General features: G+C 41.8%; 1 protein-coding gene and 1 pseudogene across 3 annotated transcripts in view; one reads left to right on the forward strand and one right to left on the reverse strand.

Moving 5' to 3' along the window:
• PLCB1 (phospholipase C beta 1) overlaps positions 1–20,707 on the forward strand; it is a 685,746-nt gene that overhangs the window by 580,506 nt on the left and 84,533 nt on the right. For all 3 annotated transcript variants that reach the window (XM_044263433.1, XM_044263435.1, XM_044263434.1), the window contains exons 28-31: positions 18,610–18,686; positions 18,794–18,883; positions 19,562–19,619; positions 20,212–20,298. In XM_044263433.1, coding sequence (XP_044119368.1) covers positions 18,610–18,686; positions 18,794–18,883; positions 19,562–19,619; positions 20,212–20,298 — 312 coding nt within the window. The remainder of the gene's footprint in view (positions 1–18,609; positions 18,687–18,793; positions 18,884–19,561; positions 19,620–20,211; positions 20,299–20,707) is intronic.
• On the reverse strand, positions 6,434–6,554 carry LOC122916666 (annotated as a pseudogene).

Below are 20,707 nucleotides of genomic sequence, written 5' to 3' on the forward strand. Positions count from 1 at the left end.
ATGGTTCTGCTTTGGAGTTAGGTGGATGGAGTTAGGTGATTCAGTATCCTGCTGTTGACCTAGTCTGGTTGTCCAGTGATAGTATGCAAATCAGCAGGTCAAAGTCAGGTGAGGAGCATATCAAATATCGGATTCCACTTGGTCGGTTAGTCTCAACTTCGCATGCATCAGAATCACTTGGAAGGCTTGTTAAAACACAGATTGTTGGTCCTTGCCCCAAATTTCTAGCTCATCAGGCCTCTTGAAGAGCTGGTGATAGATGTTTTGGGTTCCTTTGGCTAAGGTCGTGGTCTTGGGGTCCTGGGGTCCGATCCTGAATCAGACTCCCTGCTCAGCAGAGTGTTTGCTTCTACCTCTCTCTCTTCCCCCTCCTCCCATGGCTCATTTTCTCTCTCTCTCTCTCTCTCTCTAACAAATCTTTTTTAAAAGTTAGTAAAATATATAGTATGTCAGGTGGTCCTAACTGCTAGGAGAAAAATCAGTGAGAAATGGGGGTATAGGGAGGGAGGGTGGAGGGGAGGTTGAGGAACATGCTTTGAAATTTCAAATCGAGTAAACAGGGAAGGGCTCACAGAGACGCAGCAGCTGACCTGCAGTGAAGGACTGACTTCTACAAACACGGAGCAGGATTTTGTTCAGCAAAAGGATTAGCAAATGCAAAGACTCTGGGTGAGGGTTGGAGCTGTGTGCTGGGGGACCCACAGTCTGGCTTTGTCTGAGACTGTCAGAGATGGGACTTCTGGGGCTGGGGACAGATCTCAGAGAGTTGTAGACCTCTTGTGTTTCAACTTTCATGTGACGTTGATGCCACTGGAAGGTTTTGCATGGAGGAGCCACATGACCTGAAGTAACCTTTCCGAGGATCATTCTCCTAGTGCCTGGTGAAGAGTAGAGCTTCAGGAAAGGGCCGTCCCAGAGGAGAGTTCAGATGAATGGTGACCCAAGGGTTTAGAAGCCCTGGGGTTCTCTGCCAAGTGACTGCGGTTGACAAACACGGTTGTTATGCTTGAGTTTTCGCGTCCAAGAGACCACCAAGGAGACACGCACCAATGCGATCACATGAGGGTTTATTTGACAAGCTTAAGCTTGGGCCCAAGTATACCCGACACAGCGGAGTAGGTACTTGAACCCTGAACCAGATTACAGTCAGAGATTTTAAAGGCAGAGTAGAGATGGACCCGAGGTGGGTGAGGACAAAGGGGATTAGGGATGGCGTAAGTCTCTAAGGAATTTTGGAAGCAAGGTCTCCAGGACCTTGAGATGCTAGCTATTGTTGGGAGAAAGGTTATTTATTACCAGTAATAAAAATCTTCTCGTGAGACGCTTTAGATGTGTATCATATGCTTCCGGATGATTGCTGATACTATCTTGGAGGTTTAGAGATAACGTTTCCTAAAGTAGACTTACAGGATCCTGGTCGGACCTGTCGGGGTAGGGGGTCAGTCAGGCTAGGATTGTCCTTAGCAAAACCTCAAGGCAGTTGAGTCCCCAGGGGTGAGCCACTCTGTCTGTTGCAAGGGCTTGTCAGTAGGTAAGGAATTTTAATGATTTTCTTCTGCCTCTGTGTCCCACATCTTTCCTCCCTGAAAAATTTTGACTCTTAAATCTCTAATGTTGTTGAGGGTAGAAGGTCTCATCTTCTGTAACTTCTTCCTGCTGAATAGGGGTGTAGAGTTGTCCCTACCTACTTGGGTCAGCATTGATCAGTTGGGGAATGTGTAGGGAGTTATGAAAGACAGAGGCAGCTGAGTCCAGGGGTTTAAATCAATCATTAAAGGAGAGAGGGACTGTTTAAAGTGCTAACCTGAGTAGGTCAGAACCCAAGGAATATTTTATGATAATCTGGAACATCAAGATGGCTGTATTTATGTCAGGGCTAGACTCGAGGTGGGTATAGCCTTGTTTTTCTTGGCCTCCACAACTGTGACCATTACAAGGAGGACTAGGCAATTCAGCCATAATCATCTGGGGTTGCCCCAGAGTTCCAGCCCCTGGCCAGATTCCCTTCCCCAAGGAGAGAGAAGAGGTAATTCAGAATAAGAGGAAAACTCAATTGCCATGGGAGATTCCCAAACGAAGAATTCAGAGTGTGGATGAAAACAGAAGCCCAGACGTGCCAGAAGGGTCTTTCAAAGAGCAGGGAGGTGGTACAAATGGGCGCAGCAATCACAGGGAAGAGCTGCACCCGGTCACTGCCACTGGAGGAACACCTCAGCATGAGGCCCCACATCGGACGCCGGCGGAGGAGGTCACAGAGAGTGGCCCAGCAGGTTTTCTCCTGGAGGGGAAGGTGGACTGGGAATGAAGGAAGACCAAGCTGAGCTTCTAAGTAGAAAATCACGCCCCTGCAAAGACACTGGGGCAGGAGAAGTCGTGAAACTACCCCTGGTGGGGAAGAGGGTGGCAGTCCCAGCACAGATGTTTCTACTCACTTCTCTCTAGGAAAGAATGAGTGTGTCCATAACAAAAGCTTTGGGGTCCTGGGTGGCTCCATCCGTTGAGCATCTGCCTTTAGTTCAGGTCATGATCCCGGGATCCCAAGATCGAATCCCACACTGGGCTCCTTGCTCAGTGGGGAGTCTGCTCCCTCTCCCTCTGCCTGCCACTCCACCTGCACCTGTTCTCACTCACTTGCTCTCTCAAACGAATAAATAAAATCTTAAAAAAAAAAAAATTTTTTTTTTTTTTGAAGAATTCTTTAGAAAAGCATACATACATGTCCAAGCTGGTCTGGCCCTTTCAGGCCAAATATACTCAAAATACTCACCCCGTCACCTTTGTGATTATGGATTTGGGTTTCAGATAAAGTCTTGATGCCTTTGAACACAGTTGCATTCTTTTGTTAAGAAGGCTGAAACACCTAAGATTTAGAACCACACAAAGTTTGTTTTATGGCTGTGTAGAGGCATCTACAATTTCTACCACGTTCCCTTAGCTGGTGCGTATCAGAACTTTCTATCACTCCATTTGCAACAGCCAGAAATTGTTCTGCCAGGAAATCTTTTGACCGAGAGCACCCAGAAGTGTTAGTTCTATCTTTGGTTGTGGATCCGAGTTGAGAACAGGCCTCTCAGGCTAAATTAGACAAATGAAAGTGTAATTAAAAAGCAAGTAAGCCCCAGGTAAAAAGGGGAATTTGGGTGATGAGGGAAATTAAACAAGATATTTCATCTCCTAAAATTGGTTTGGGAATTAAATACAGATGTGTTTAGAATAAGGTCTATACATTTCTAATGCTGGCCCCCACAATTCAAGGATCAAGAAGGAAGGCATTACATCAATCAACTCCCTGCCAGACATTCACTGAAAACTCAGTATTTGTGGGGCGCCCGGCTGGTTCAGTTGGTAGAACATGTGACTCTTGATCTTTGGGTTGTAAGTTCGAGCCCCACATGGATGTAGAGATTGAGTAAAAATAAAATTGTTTTATAAAGCTGATATTTGCAAAACACTGGAGATGAAGATGAAGGAGAATGTGGTTACCGCACACTCCAGGAGCATATATTACAAAGTTATGATAGCATATGATAAGAGAAATAAGAACAGTATCAGCAAATTGATACGAAAACTTGGAGGTGGGAGTCCTTTTTGTAACTCTATAAATGGATAAATACCAACAGAATATTTTTTAGGTTATCATTCATAGGAGGTGTAAAGTGCACGCCCAGCTTCACAGACGCTATAGCTTCAAAGACATTTTTATACCTGTCTAAGGAACAATCTTTATCATTGCAACTCAGTATCCAAATAGCTCTGCTCTGGTTACTCAAGTGTGGGTCCCAAATCACCTGGGAGCCTGTTAGACATGCAGTCTCCTGCCTCACCCCAGACCTGCCAGATCATAATTTGCATTTTAATAGGAGTCCCAGGTGACTTGTTACACATTCAAGTTAAAGGAGCATGGTTTGAGAGCCATCGATCCTTATCTTTGTTCGAAATGACTTTTGAAATAAGGCTAAAGTTCCTTTTACTTGAAATGAGAAATTCAGCCTGTGCTCCATTATTCACAGCTTGATAATCAAGCTGGAAGGGTACCCATTGGTGGTTCCCAAGGCATGGGGCCTATGGAAATCCCTCCTTTTATTTCCTGCCTGGAAAAAAACAATTACTTTCAGTTAGAGGGGAGTGAAAATAAAAATGTAAATTCCCCAATCCCCTTCAAGTTCTTGCACTCCCTGAGCTCTCTCCACAGATATTTTGAAAATCTATGAACCCCAATCGGGGACCCCATTCCAAGGATAGGTTTGGGGTATTTGCCCTAACTTGATCTGTTTTTCATCAGCAGCCATAGGGTGACCCCAACTTTTGGTCATACCATTAGTGTTAGGTGTTCATTTTTAAAGTGATTTTATTATGGGGTACCTGTGTGGCTCAGTTGGTTGAGCGTCTGACTCTTGGTTTCAACGCAGGTCATGATCTCAGAGTTGTGACATCAAGCCCCATGTCGGGCTCTGCACTCAGCGGGTTTGCTCAAGATTCTCTCCCCTTCCCCCTCTGCTCCTCCCCATCCTCACTCCCTCTCTCCCTAAAATAAATAAATAAATATTTAAAAAAATAATAAAATGAAAGTGACTTTGGTAAATGAGAGAGAATCTTAGGGAGTCCCTTTGGGGGCTCCTGATGACTGTCAATAATGAGCCCCAGTATCACATTCAAGCTTAAAAACCCACAGCCTAGTTGGGTGGGGTGGGGACTCACTAGGTGATGCGCTGGGGTCACTTCTCAACTGCAGTGGTGCCTCACCCGCCATTTTGTTTTCTCTCTTTTTCATGGCTTCAAGAAAAGATTTCCTCTTTTTTTCTCGTGGTCATCACACTAGTCATCCTATGCAGAGGATTGTTTGGTTGTGCTTTGCTCCCTGCGTTTTCTCCTCCTTCTTATATTTAAAGTCTCCCACTTATGCCAGCCCCATCCATTTCTCCCTTCCTTCCCATCAACTTTAATGGCTGCTATGGTTCTTCTACATCCTCCCACTTATCTCACCAGCAATCACTTCTGGGCCTTAAACCAACTTTAGTATACACCCACCTGAGTTCCCCAAGTCCCTGCCAATCCCAGGGACTGAAAGATGTACTTCACAGTGAAAGCTCTGGGTGAATGCCGACCAGCTGCTAATGGATGGCCCATCAGGATGTGAGTTAGGATGAGTGAAGGTGGAGAGTCAAATGTCATTTCAGGCCACTGCTCTCCCACTGAGTAGCTGTGTGACCCCTCTGAACTTTCATTTTCTCATCTGTCCAATGGATGTAAGAATAATTCTCATTTCATAGACGCATAAGAAGGAATAATGAGATAATGCTCACCAGTCATTGTTGTCAGTGAAGCCTTTTTTTTTTTTTTAAAGACATGAATTAACTAGGAAATCTTGACTTCAAATATAAATGTGTATTGCAGTTTTTGACATTCTGCTGCAGCCGGATGGAGCTCATTGCCTTCCTTTGGATGATTTCTATGAGCACCATTTGCTGTCGCAGCCTGTAAAGAAGCCAACCTTGAATTTTCTCCCTTCTATGGTCAGCCAGTTCAAGTGTATAGGCCAGGAATAATTGTAGTGTCAAGAAGTGACTCTACTGAGTTGTGGTGGCGTTTGCTGTCTTCCTCCAGTATTCTGACTTTATCATGGGATTATTTTTCTTAATAAATAAATGACTTAACTTTCCTAAAAACTTCACATTCTCCACCAGATAAGAAAAGACAAATAAATAAAAGACTTTAGTAGTGAAATAAAGAATGAAAGAATTGTCAAAATGTGTTCTCATTTTCAATTTTTCTGGTCCCCGTTGGGTAACCCTAATAGAATGGATGCTTTTCTTTTCATATATATTTCATATATATATATATATATATATATATATATATACACACACACATATATATGTGAGATATATGTATAGCATATATATATATGAATAGAAATTATCTTTATCTTAAAATTCCATTGCTTTAATTATGAGCAGAAATTAATATATTTCCATGTGTGTATTGGCCATTTGTATTCTTTTTTTTTTTTGGACAGGAAATAGGATTTATTGGCATATAGGGCATGAATAAGAAGAGGGCAGCACCAAGGCTCTTATGAGTGCCGCGCCCACCATTTGTTCAGGGGGCCATGATTAGAGATGTATTTCACCCCACAGCCATCTGGACTGAGCTTCTTTTCAGCTACCATGTCCTCAGTTCATTTGTATTAAACTTAGTAAAGTCCCACTTCTTGGAAATGTGGTTCTCCTGGTGGTCAGGGAACTTGAACTTGGCCTTGAGTAGGGCCTTCATCGCATGCTCCTTGTTTTGCACGTTGGTACTGATGGATATGGTGACTTGGCCAATGTGGACCCTGGTCACTGTGCTCTGGGGCTTTCCAAAGGCACTCTGAATACCTGTCTGGAGCTTAGATTGAGGATAGCACCAGCAGAAACCCATGTGCATTGGAAAGGGCTGTCTCCAAAGTCCTTTAGGGCAACCAATACAAACAACAGGCTGCATACACTACTGTTTGCAACCACTGCACAGCAGGCCCCCAGTGGGGAGAGCAAACTCATCTTAATTGGTGGCAGATTATAGTCTTTTTTCTTTTTACATACTGCCCATTCACATCCATCACATACTTTTCTGCTGGATTGTCTCCTGACTTTTTGACCCACAGAGTTCATATGGTATCTTTTCCTTTATTATTTTGGAAGGTGGGGAAGTTAGAGTGTGAAATACACTTACATAACCATTCATGCATTGAAAGTCATCGAAGGCTTCCTGTGGTCCTCATATTCCTGGGGAAATTTGTTTGGACCAAGCCTAAACATCGTCCCTGCCCCCCCTTTTTTTATGTGAACATATCTGTTTATTTACAGCTTTTGATGTTTAAAATTTCAAATAAAATGATCTGTCCAATTGCTATGCTTTTAAAAAAATAAATCATTTTTCCATTCTCTTCTAGAAAAAGCTGCAGTGCAAATTAACAAAGACTAGTGAAAATATAATTACATTTAAAACATAACTTAGGAAACATTATGTAGCTCTTTTATTTTATTTATTTATTTTATAGACTTTATTTATTTATTTGACAGAGAGATCACAAATAGGTAGAGAGGCAGGCAGAGAAAGAGGGGGAAGAAGGCTCCCCACTGAGCAGAGAGCCCGATGTGAGGCTCAATCCCAGGACCCTAAATCATGACCCAAGCCAAAGGCAGAGGCTTAACTACTGAGCCACCCAGGTGCCCCACCTCTTTTAGATTAGAAAGCATAAACATGTAATTGTTGGTAACAAAAGTCAACCGGAATGAAATACAAACATTTATATCTTATGTTTGCATGCATCTTATAAAGATAACAAAAAATAGTAAGTTTTAAATTTTTACCAGAATGAGTATAAACATATAAATAGGCAAACCCTCCCTTTGTTTTTAGTTCAATTTTTTCTCCTATATTCAGTAAAAATATTTTTACTTTTCAAAAGTATATGACAGGTCTCAGGACAAATCTCTCACTTCTTTAGCATGCACTTTTCCATTTTATGATACACACAGTTTAGATATTATGATGCATTTTTAAATGGAACAATTGAATGCCAAACCCAAGTTGCTTCAATGTAACTAGAGAAGATTTAAAGCCAGCACTGTATCATCGTGAATTGCAGCATACGTACTGTATTGCCACATGCTAGTCTGGTACGTGCTAGTTGGTACTGCCATGGTAGTGATGTTAGGTGGCACTGCTTCTTCCTCCAGTTTTTATTCTTCAGTCTTGGGAACACCAAGCACATCAGTGGTTGAAAGTAAAGGTTGTGAAGTCAGACAGATCTACTAAGAGTATGCCCATCTTTATCAGGTAACTTTGTTGCATAACGAAGACCTCAAAACTTACTGCCTTAAGATGACAATTTGTTTAGCTCTTGATTCTGTGGCTAGCCATTTGAGCTTCACTCAACTAGATGGCTCCTCTAGTCTTGGGTGGGCTCATTCAATGTCTTGGCTGGAGTTTATTCATGTGCTCTGGTTCAGCCATCCATGGCCATCCATCTGCTAGGGGCTCTGCTTTTGGAGATTGGCTGACTGTCGACCGGGTCAAGACAGGTGACTGATCCACATGTCTTATCCAGTGGGCTGCTCTGGGCTTGTTCATGTGGAAACTGAAAAGGATGCCACCTATGAGCAAGAGGAATGGACAAGGTGTTTTGAGAGGTCTTAGAAACTTCTTCCTTCTTCTTTGGTCAAAGCAAGTCGTAAGATTTGCCCAGATTTAAGGGACAAGGAAATAGATTCTATCTTTTGTTTGTGGGACCTACAAGTCACATTACAAAAAGTGTGAATACAGGAAGTGGTGGAGAATTAGGGCAATAATTTATACACAGCCCTCATAATTTGGATGTGAGATGCAATAAAATAATCCAGGGAAATTTAACACAGTGCCTAGAAGACAGTCATCATTCTTTACCAAAAGACTATTTGCACAGGATCTAAATTGAGAAAACATTACATCCATTTTTAGTTGCATAACTTTTTCTAAATCATTTCACTTCTTTGAGTGCCTGTACCCTCATTTTTAAAACAAAAAGTTTGTACAAGGATGCTTGTAAAATCTCCCTCTGACAGTAATGCCAGTTTCCCTTAATTATAGAATCAAAGATGATCCTACTCTTGAGCCTATTAAAATAATAATGAGGGATTTCAGTTGAAAGCAATAAGCTTTGGTTTTTCTTTTGTGTGTATACACAATATAGCTTAATGTACTTTTATGTGTTAATTGGTAACTATTTGGGTAACATTAAGGAAAACAATCAGGAAATAGAACCATCCCCAAAGGTAAAGAAAATAATAGTTTTGACTTGTGTCAACTTAAAAAAGCTTAGGGAACAGAAGGGACTCTGCTGGAAGGAAAATTCCAAAATAGAACCCACAAGTCTGATCATTTCATTTGTGCCCTCTGGAATTGCAGGGCTCATTGCATTCCACTGGACAAGTCAGGGATGTTGAAATGATATATTTTGTATTAAGAAAACAAGTAGCTGACATGCTGTGGTATGTATCTTCACAGGCAGTCCTTCTAAGTTTGGATTCCAAAGGGACTGTTGAAATATTAAGTCCATGATTTATTGCCCTATTTTAGTAAAAAACCACAGGACAATTCACATATCTTATCAGATCTCCTTTGCTAATTATTTGAAAACCTCCAGTTTGAACATTATTGCTACTTTCCCACATCTGAGTGGTAATCGATATTTATTTATTTATTCTGAATTAAATGGTCTTGAAAAATTACAAAGCCTTACCCTAAAATTGTAGTGGTTTGGTGGTGGTTTTTTTTTTGTTTTTTTTTTTTAGTTGATTTAATCAGGTATGATAATCTCAATTAAGTTGATGAAATGCAAACATTTTCTCATTGGTAAAACCCAGACATCATTAGCATGCCCTAAGTAGACCTCCTTTTATCAAATTTCTTGATTTTTTAAAAGTTTGAAGGTATTTCCAGTTGATAGCCTCATAAAAGAATACCAGAAATATCATTCAAGGGAGTATGCTACATTGATCTATTTATATTTCCCAGAAAGCTCAAAAGCTGGCATTTACCTCAGCATAACTTAAAGGTGAAAAATAATTTTAAATGTTACAGCTTTAATGGGTTATCTTATTGACACTGACCAGGAATCTTGGTCAGATTTTCATTTTTATTTATTTTTTTGCCCAGCAAGGAAAAAAATTCCAAGGATCCTTTAATATTTAGACTCCAATAAGCTGCTATAAATTCTATATAGCTATGCAAATTTAAAAAATAATAATTTCATAGGTATGAAAGGATATCTCAGACAATGATGGTTGCCCTTGGAGTCCAAGATGGTGTCCTCCTTAAAAGAAAAGAGAGCTAGTGGAGGCTATCAGCTCCATGTGGACTGAGTCTGTCTGTCAGCTCACGGTTGGACCATCATCAGCCCAGTACCCAGCACGTCACAGGTGCTCAGTTAATATTGGTTGGCTGGACTCAATGAATATTTCTCAATTCGAATGGCCAGGATACACCCCAGTGTGAATGTCCTCCTTGCATTTAAATTCTCAGTAATGTGTTTAGTCCATAGATCATTACTTAGTTTAGAAGCATTATAAATTAATTCTTTGTAAAAGGAAAAAAAAAAAAAGACAGAGTGAAAATTCAGAGTGGATGCTTTAATGAGGAGAAAAGAAGGTGGGTAGCTTCTCTAGATATTACCGGAAGGGGGGAAGGAAGGTCGGTTGTGCCTGAAGTGTGAACGCTCTATATTGGACTTTTGCTCATGTTCCAAAATTGTCCTTCTTAAGAGGAGACTGAACAGGCCAACTTCTCTCCACATGTTTTTTTGTTTTGTTTTTTGTTTTTTTAATCCCTTTTGAATTAGAGTCAAGGAATTATTCTCTTCCATGGAAACCATTCGCTCACCCTCAAAGGAGGGACCCAAGTCAATTTCAGCATGGAGTTGAAAACAAGCATGAAATTGTATTCTCTCAGGGCTTTTCTTTTTCACTCCTTAAAAGGTTTGGAACATTTAACTAGGAGAGTTGTCAAGAGTGGTAAACAAAAAAGCCCAATAACTGAAATGTGTCTAATGCTTTGGGCCAGAGAATAGAATCATACTAAAAGTTAAAATTAAATGTTGTTTACCGCATTTCCATTTAAACCTGCACTCTCTTGGTTTTTTGTTTGTTTGTTTGTTTGTTTTCTTTTGTTTTGGTTTTTTGCCCTGGGAATTCTAAATTAATCTTTTCTTCTTTCCTGTCTTCAGTGAGTTTTGTGATTAATGCATAATTGAATAGTTCTTTGAGTAGAACCTGTCTGCCAATAAATACAACCAAAGTGAGTATATCCTTACGTTAGTTCAAAAGCACTCCAGTTATTGTGTGAAAAATCCCTCTTATGGGTGCCATTTTCACATCTCATGCAATAGAAATCCTGGACCCGACACTCAGAGAAGTTCCTTTTTCTTATTTCTTTTACTTTTTGTCAGGATTCTCTTGGTTGCAAGTGACAGAAATCCATGTTAAACTTATTTATATACTAGAGAAATGCACAGGATAGGTCACATGAGGAAAGACTGACCATCCACACTAGGGAAGGGAAGGGATGGAGAAATGGATGCCAGAAGTCACTGGCAGCCCTTTCTATGTCTGTCTGCCTGTTTGTCTACCTATATCTCTCCCTTTTCCTCTCTTTTCCTGTCCGTCTCCCTCCCTTTCTCCTTTCTTCTTTCTCTCTCTCTACTACTTTTCAATGTGTATTACCACTATTCTTTTCCAACAGCATGCAGGCTTCCCTCTGTCAGAAAACATAGGCATCAGCCCATCTAGGTTATATTTCTTTCTCCAGTAGCAGGTTGGAAACATCTGGAGGAAAGCCTTATGAGGGTCATGTGACTGTCTAAACTTGCAACCTTAGACCAATCACCTGTGGCTAAGGTCAGGTTATGACTTGTCCGACTTGGATCAGTGCCTCCACTGGGACCAGTTACCTTGGGCAAGGGATGGGAATAAAGAATACAGTAGCTCCCATGAGAACCACATTGGGCACAGAGCCAGTTCTCAGAAAACAGAAGAAGTTCTTCTTAGAGAAGTAGTGTTGGGTAGAGAAAACCAGAAGTAAGCCCCAACTCTCTTTTTAGCATAGGAAAGGGATAACTTACTGATGTATATGTAATCCAGTAAGTCTGACAATAATGCAATATTATTAACAAAGACACAATATTAATCATTTTACTTCCTGGACCTTAAGTAGTAGAAGGGGGGAAAAACAGTAAATATCAAAAGGGCAGAATTACAGTAAGAGTGCTGGGTTTTTGGGAAATAGCTGGAAAGGGCGGAATGCTACAGGGAGGGGTTTGTAGTATAGAAGAGTGGGGGAAACCAAGATGAACTGAGCACAGGATGGAAAGACATTCACATATCTGCCATATTAAACTCAGAGATGTTGTCCTTTTTAAAACACATATTCTTTGTGATTCTACAGAAACAGTTTTCATCAGTTGTATGCAAATCCATGTTTTTAAAAACATACCTGGATTTCATAATAAGGCATTTGTTTCTCAAGAAACAAAACTTAGCTTGGTAAGTGTACAGTTTTGCAGCCGAAGTAGGCACAAGGCAAGATTTATTAAAGGCACTCTCTGGCAAAGTTTCAGGGCTCAGGAGAAGGAGAGCCAGGAAAGTCACACCAGGAGAAGAACCGCACTCTTGGGCGAGGTTCCCAACTCCAGAGAGGGGAGTCGGGGAAGTCGCGCTGGGAGGAAGTTGGCGGGGGTCTTTTATCGGACCAAGGCAGCTTGGGCTCATATCCATATAGAGTAAGGTATTTGGTGATCAGAGGGTATGGGGTCTGGGCTCCTGATACTCCTGTTTCCTGCATAGGTATTGGGTTTCCTATGGAGACGTGACCTAGGCATACATCCTTTTAGCAGGAGAGTCAAGGGTTAAGGAAGGGGCGGGGGAAGGGGCTGAAAGATGGTGGTCCTGGCAGTCATTTCTGTTATTCCTACTGCATTCCCAAAGCCCCCAACCCAACATTAAGTACCCAAACTATATAGTTTTGAAAGTATTTTCAATAAGACAACCCATGGCTTGGACATGCTGCTTCTTTATTGTCACCAAGGTCAAGATCACTGTGGTTTTAAAACGTAAAAGATTTCATTCACAGTCTTTTTCTGAGCACCTATTTTGTGTAGAGTCTGGGGTTCCAAAAAAAAGTCATTAGGAAAAATGATTGCAGTGCTGGCTGCAATAAGAAAGCATGTGCATACAAAGGGCAGGTCTATAATTGGTATCTTTTACAAAAGCCAGGTAAGGGGCCAAGCCTAGAGTTATCTAGGCGGTCAAATGGGAGTTATCACCAAAGGCTGGCTTAAAAAGGAAAGGGGCATGGACAGAGACCTTCACTACTACCCACTCTTCTTAGTCAGAGCAGCCCAGCATAATGGAACTTTCTACAAATCTTGGGAATGTCCTATATTGTGCTGTCTCCCACTCAAATGGAAATATCATCAACATAGAGAAAGAACAAGAGACAAAGTATAGAAGCAGCTGTGTGCCTAAACAGTTCAGAGAGCAAAATGCTGACTAGGTTATTGGATATGATGAGTATTAGCCCAGACAGGAAATTTGAGGCCGAAGCATAACATATTTGAGAATAGAGGGCCAGTTAAGGCTTTGGTAGATATAAGAAGGAAAAATATTTGGAATGGAGTGGAAGGACTAAGGAGAGACTGAGGGCAGGAAAGGAATTCTTGGAATCCAGACCGGAGTTTGCAAAAATCTGCATCAGAATGCTGTTAACACAAAGCCTTGAAATATAGGTAACCAGAGCAGTTCACACATCTCTGTGACTCCCTAGATGTGGAAAGTACCCAAGAAGAAACTCACTTTTGAACTATATGGTGATAATCAGTGGGATAATACAATGACTTGTCTTCTGTGCAAGACAAATCCTAAACTTGCTTGTGGAAATGGTGAGACCTTGGTGAGCCTTCCTCCCATTGAGTTGGTCAAAGGCAGTAGATGAGGCTGAAATTAATTGAAGCCCCTAAAAGATTTGAGGTAACTGTGGTAAATTACCATAAATTAAAGAAAGAGATCTTTGTGTGAGAGTGGTTGACAAAAAAGAATAGGATAAAGTCATGATCCCCAGCTGTGCATAAAGTCACCTTGATGTGCCATGTTGAACTCACAGGGGCATGATGGGATATTTTACATTTTTTTAAGGAAACAGTAACATCTGTTGGACACTACGCAAAGTACTACTATTAAGTTTGGATCTAATTGTTTCATGAATAAATAGAGCCCTCCTTTTATTTCTTTTAGCTTAAGGGTACGGTGAAAAAATTATTGAGACCCCAAGGACACTGTGAAGTAAGAAACATTGTGAATCTCTGGAATAATTAAAGTTAAATCCTGAGAAATGGCCAATAAGTCCAATAACAAAACAATTTTGTAACTTTAAAGCAAAATCAGGTGATTCCAGTGGTTCAAGAGTAAGTGTCATGGAGAAGCTGAAGCATATGCAGCTCGGGCATCAAAACTTCAGCAGGAGCCACTGGTCTTCGACTGTAGGGATAGAAATGAAAGGAAGGTCCAACATGGAAGAAAAGTTGAGGGTTCTGGGAGGGTAAGGGAAACAGAAATGGGTTTTCATGCAAAGGGAATGCGTACAGGGCAGAAAAAAGCTTAAGAGGTGAAAATGAGGGACGCCTGGATGGCTCAGTTGGTTAAGCAGCTGCCTTCGGCTCAGGTCATGATCCCAGGGTCCTGGGATCGAGTCCCACATCGGGCTCCTTGCTCGGCAGGGAGCCTGCTTCTCCCTCTGCCTCTGCCTGCCTCTCTGTCTGCCTGTGCTCACTAGCTCTCTCTCCGTCTCTGACAAATAAATAAATAAAATCTTAAAAAAAAAAAAAAAAAAAGAGGTGAAAATGAAATGGTAGGATCAGGTCCTGCCACAGGTTGGAGAAGACAGGATGGAAAACAAGGGCAAGAACCTTCCTCTTGGAAGGAAGATAAGGAAACCAAGTTAGGGACCTACAAAGTGGTCTAGTAGGATTTGCATGTGTGTTCTTCCTTTTAACTTTCACAACTACCTCAGGAAGGAAGTGTTAGCCTCATGTCAGACAGGAGGAAGCTGAGTTTGGGGTAATAAAGAGAATGTAGATAAAGTGCCAAAGATTTTTTGAGACAGAAAAGAGGGAATTTGAGGGAATGTCTTAGTCTCTTACCATAGATTAAGTGGCAGAAACAATAAACACTTATTTCTCACAGTTCTGAAGGCTGAATTCCAAGATTAAAGGTGGCTACAGATCCGATGTCTGGTGAAAGCCCACTTCTTGGTTCCTAGATGACCATCTTCTCATTGTGTCCTCACCTGGCTGAGGTGGCAATAGAGCTCTGCAGAATCTCTTTTATAAGGGCACTAATCCTGTCACGAGAGTTCAAACTTCCTGACCTAATCTCCTGCCAAAGCCCCACCACCGAATATCGTGACATAGGGGTCAGGATTTCAATAAATGAATTCTGGCAGGGGACAACACAAACATTCAGTCCGGAACAGAGGGTGTCTTCTAAATTGTCTCCATCTTTCTCAATAGTCTAGACAGTGCCTCTCAAACTGCAACATGAACACAAATCTCCTGAGAATCTTATTTAAAACGCATATTTGGATTTAGCTGGTCTGGGGTAGAGCCTGAGAATTTGCATTTCTGTTGTGTTCCCCGGCAATGCCAGTGCTGCTGGTCTGACATGGTTATACTGCACTTTGAGTCACAAGATCTAGAAAGCCAACTTATTAGCTAGGATTCTGTAGAATAGTGCCAGGTGTTTAGGGTACTTGATAAATATTTGTTGGATGTGGCTAAATTGAACAGTTTAAATAAAGGTGTGTGTTCCGGGAGCAAAAGGGGTGGGAACTCTTCCAGAGAAAAGTAAAGACCAAGGAGAGATGCTCTGAGGGAGGGACAATGAGGAAGGCCAGGGGGTGCGGCAGTCAGGGAAATTCTGTGGGACTCTGAGGGAGTGTCGTCCTGCAGTGGTCTAGGGGGTGACACCAAATCAAAATAAAAGTCAGAATTGGGTAGGGATGAGGGCTGGAGGTAGAAGGAAAGCAAGACATGTGATCAGGTAGGGGTATAATCAATGAGAGAATATTCTGGATCAGGTGAAGAATGCAGATGACAAAGTGGAAACAGAAGTATGAAGGCCGTGGAAATCCAAAGTGCTGTTGGGAGATCTAACAGTGGTCTGTAGAATGAAGACAGGCCCTCGGAGACACCCCAGATCAGGCAAAGTATCCAAATCACCAGAGATTTTTGAAAATACTGACTTCCAGGCCCTTCCCCTAGACATTTGGAGTCCATAGACCTAGGTATAAGCCCCGGAATCTGCATTTTTAGGAAGCTGCCCAGCAGTGGTTCTGATATTGCAGTCAAGGTTGGGGAGAACCCCTTTTTTTTTTTTTAATTATTTCTTTTCAGCGTAACAGTATTTATTGTTTTTGCACCACACCCAGTGCTCCATGCAAGCCATGCCTTCTCTAATACCCACCACCTGGTTCCCCCAACCTCACACCCCCTTCAAAACCCTCAGATTGTTTTTCAGAGTCCATAGTCTCTCATGGTTCACCAGGGAGAACCCTCTTAACTCCTTAGAGTGAATGAGAGAGAAGAAAGATCTTGTGGGGAAGGAAAGGGGCCGAGTGCACACCCTCAGCTAGAATAGAGATTGCAGGACTCCTCAAGGAAATTTCCAGTCTTTGCACACCAACATTTTACATCTAGACAGCTTGATAAATGGCACTACAAAGCCGTAATATTTCATGATTTCTTTAATTGTGATGGTCATGATCAGGCAATCTCTTTTAAAAGATCAAATAGATTTTCTGTTGGCCCGAGTCCCAGTTCATATTTGTCCAATTTAATCCACTTCACAGACGAATGCATCAAATTTCACGTTAATGTTAAGTCAATGTGCCTACTTTGTTGTAGTTCTCTAAGAGAATTTCTCCCTTAAGTTTTTATCCTCTTACATAAGAAGGTTTGTTTTTTGTTTTTTTAAAATAATAATTTCTAAAATCATAATGAAAAGAGCATGGGGTAGTGGTGAAGGCTACCAGCCATGGAGCCTGATTTCTTGGGTTTGCACCTAGCTCTGCCACTTAACCCCCTCGGAGGCTGGGGCCTAGGACCTGAGCCACGCGTGTCAGTGATTTCCTATGTAAAACGAAGCTAGAAGCACAACCTCACAGGGCTTCAAACTCTTCAGACAGTGCTGGCCCTACCTGAATCAGTGATGGAAGTTTGCTGGGAGCATTTAGGCCATTCCCGTTGAGAGTTACTACTGAAAGACATGTATTTATGCCATCCCATTGTCTGAACCGTCCCTGTTTCTGTGGAGTGTTTCTGTAAATTCCTGGTCTATATTATTCTTGGGGTCTCAGACTGGAGGGCGGTTAGGGGGAGGTGTAACACGGTGAAGGGTATGAAGGAGGGCATGTGTTGTGATGAGCGCTGGTGTTATACGTAACTAATGAATTGTTGAACACTGCATCAAAAACTAATAGTGTTGGGGCGCCTGGGTGGCTCAGTGGGTTAAGCCACTGCCTTCAGCTCAAGTCATGATCTCAGGGTCCTGGGATCGAGTCCCACATCGGGCTCTCTGCTCTGCAGAAAGCCTGCTTCTTCCTCTCTCTCTCTCTCTCTCTCTCTCTCTGCCTGCCTCTCTGCCTACTTGTGATCTTTCTCTGTCAAATAAATAAATTCTTAAAAAAAAAACTAATAGTATATTTACTATACAGTGACTAACTGAACATAATTAAAAGAAAGAAAGAAAGGAAGGAAGGAAGGAAGGAAGGAAGGAAGTTAGTTTGCTGATTAGTTTGCTGGGACTCTGATTCGATTGCTTTGTCCTTGCTGCAGCAACAGGTCACTTACTCTGCGGTATCTGAGAATCTCCATCACTGGCTGACAGCAGTGGGGGGCTTTCAGAGGAAGCCCACACCATCTGCTTGGGGTTCCAGTCAAAAGGGTAGCGTCCAGTTGCCACCACTGCCTGAGTAATGGCAGAAAATTCTATAGGTTCTTCATGTGAAACAGAGAAAGAGATGGGATTGGAAAGCAAAAATGACCCTCATGTAACTGATAAGCATTTAACTGAGTACCTACTGAACATTAGGAATGGTGCAGAGGGCCAAGGATATGCAAACACAGACAATGGTCGCTGCCCTCTGGAAGTTTGGTTTGATAAGAAAATTGATGGAAAACAGTAAAAGAATTGCTTTCATGAAATGCATGAAAATTCAGGGCTACCATTCTATAGAGGGAATTCTGAAGGTCTTTGGAAGTTACCTACACAAGGATGCAAACACCGGTTTCTTTTTTTTTTCTTTTTTTTCTTTTTTTTGACTGAGAGAGAGGTCACAAGCCGGCAGAGAGGCAGGCAGAAAGAGGAGGGGCGGGGAAGCAGGCTCCCCGCTGAGCAGAGAGCAAGATGCGGAGCTCAGTCCCAGGACCCGGAGATCATGACCTGAGCCAAAGGCAGAAGCTTAACCCACTGAGCACTCAGGTGCCCCCAAACACCGATTTCTACCTAAGATGGGCAACTCATGGTCCTTGAGGCAAACAATGAATCTGGTGGAAACCCAGAATTCCAATTCACAGTTGATTATAACTTATATTCATATCATCCTTGTGTGATTTTGAGCTTCATTGTATCTCCAAGAGACAAAAGCAGTGATCATCCCGTTTATAACCGAGAACATGAAGGTTCAGAAAATGTAGCAGTCTTGACCAAAATCATATTTTGGATGTCCTAGAGTGGGGACTGGAGCCAGAATTTCCATGTTACTTGTCATTGCACTGAGCTAAGTTGCAGAAACCAGGACAATAATCTAAGGAATCCCGTTTAATTACAAAGGAGATAAGAGGAAGACGTTCATATTAAAACCTAGATAATGTGATGGTTTTAAATTATGTCCGCTTGGCATGTTAGATGCCTGGTAACTGTAACTATTGTTAAACATCCATCATCGCATTCTAAACACCAGACACTGCTGTCTGGAGGATCCAGTGGAGAGGATGCTTTGTTTGTGATCATGTAAAACAGCAAACACATTTTCTTTCCCCAGCTTATTCAAAAATTGACGGATGTTGCTGAAGAATGTCAGAATAATCAGCTGAAGAAGCTCAAAGAAATCTGTGAGAAGTAAGCCTGCATTCTCGTTCCAGTAGCCCTGTGTCTACCGATGTGTTGCACAAAATCTGCTATTTATTTACCTTTTTTCTCCCCTCTTACTTCTGTTTTGACTTCAGAGAGAAGAAGGAGTTAAAGAAGAAGATGGACAAAAAAAGGCAGGAGAAGATAACAGAAGCTAAATCCAAAGACAAAAGTCAAATGGAAGAGTAAGAAGAAAGACCCCCTTCTCCCCTACCTGTCTCCTGGGGATTATTTTATTCAGTTCAAGATAATCTTTTTTTTTTAAAGATTTTATTTATTTGACAGATATCTCAAGTTGGCAGAGAGAGGGGGTGGAAGCAGGGTCCCCACTAAACAGAGAGCCCAAAGTGGGGCTCGATCCCAGGACCCCAACATCATGACCTGAGCCGAAGGCAGAGGCCTAACCCACTGAGCCACCCAGGCACCCCCAGGATAACAACTTCTTAACCACCTAAAGACCCATCTGTGAAATTTCTCCTCTAATTAACCTTTCCAAAGTTCCCTTTTGTAAAGTTTTTAACATATGGAAATCATAGAGCAGTTCAGCAAAGATCTAAGGCGCACCCAGGGATCTTTCAGATAAAGATGGAGTGAAGAGTTGTCCTTAGGGAAAAAAAAAAAAAAAAAAAAACAATCCTCAGTTCCCATGCTGTCCAGCCACGTTCCCAGCATTTAGCAAAAACAGAGCTTGCTTGTCCGTGGGCCAAGCTTGCCTTCTGTCCAGAGCTAGCAGGCTGTACCTTTCTTGCAGCAGCAATGAGAATGTAGAAAGTTCCGGAAACTTTCATCTGACAGTCCCAGGTGCACCTATATATTGATGCTGAATGATGTCATATAATGATCTAGTTCTCATTTGCTCTTAGGGAAAAGACAGAGATGATCCGGTCATACATCCAAGAGGTGGTGCAGTACATCAAGAGGGTACGTCAGTTAATCTCTCTCTGTTTTGCCAACCACATATGAATGTGTGAGCCTCTGAAGGGAAATGCTGAGCCTGGTGTCCGTTTATCACCAGCACCTGGGAGAGCTGCTTTACAGAGCAGCTGTTCTGTAATCAGTGTTTCTGCAAGTTTAATTGCAAACCTATAGATAAAAAGGGTCATCGAAAAATAGATGTCAAGAATCCTTTCCAAAGACAGGAGCCCAGAAGTATAAGGTCAGTAGCAGAGCCCCCAAAAGAATGTGTAGTTGTCATCACAGCCAGGAAAGATGCCCACCTCCAAAGGCACTTCTCTGTTTTTTAAGTTGATATTACAGAAATTTTCAAACATTAACAAAAATGTGAATTTTTACTAAAACTACATAATTTATAGATCACCCCCACCTGGACGCTGTGTCCCCATCACCCAGGACCAACATTTACCAACAGTTTCCTACACTTGTAAGGACAGTTCTTGCTCAGGATATGAAATAATTCAATGTATGCCATACATCTGAAAAGCTTTCAGTTTTTTTCTGAAAACATTCCCTTGCACATTTAGATGAAAATGACTTTCTTTGTAATTTCTTGTAGTTAGAAGAGGCCCAAAGTAAACGGCAAGAAAAACTTGTAGAGAAACACAAGGAGATACGTCAACAGATCCTGGACGAAAAGCCCAAGGTAAACTAAACCAAGTAATAACACGCAATAACTTCATTTTCTTTCTGTTCAATTAAAATAAGATCTCTGTAGGTCAGGTACCTTGCACACGGTCTTTCAGAGCTGTTCCTACAGCGTAAACTCCTATATCTTCCTCAACCATGGTGAAAATCTTTCCAGCGATATTCAGTACACGTTTATCATCTACTGGTGAGCTTTACACATTGCAAATGCTCAAACCTAGATCCTGACATCTTGGTTGCAGTTGGTCTGAAGTGTGATTCAGATGTATTTAAAGTACTTTCCCACTCTCCCTGCCAGAATAGAGAGAATTAGTGGAATTAACCAGGCCTCTTCGGTTCTGATAAAATATTGTAATGGCGGACTCTGTCCAGCAGAGGACGCTCTGTACTAAAATCACCCTGGTTTT

This window comes from Neovison vison, chromosome 8 (assembly GCF_020171115.1).
Source record: "Neovison vison isolate M4711 chromosome 8, ASM_NN_V1, whole genome shotgun sequence".
In the NCBI taxonomy this organism is placed as follows: domain Eukaryota; kingdom Metazoa; phylum Chordata; class Mammalia; order Carnivora; family Mustelidae; genus Neogale; species Neogale vison.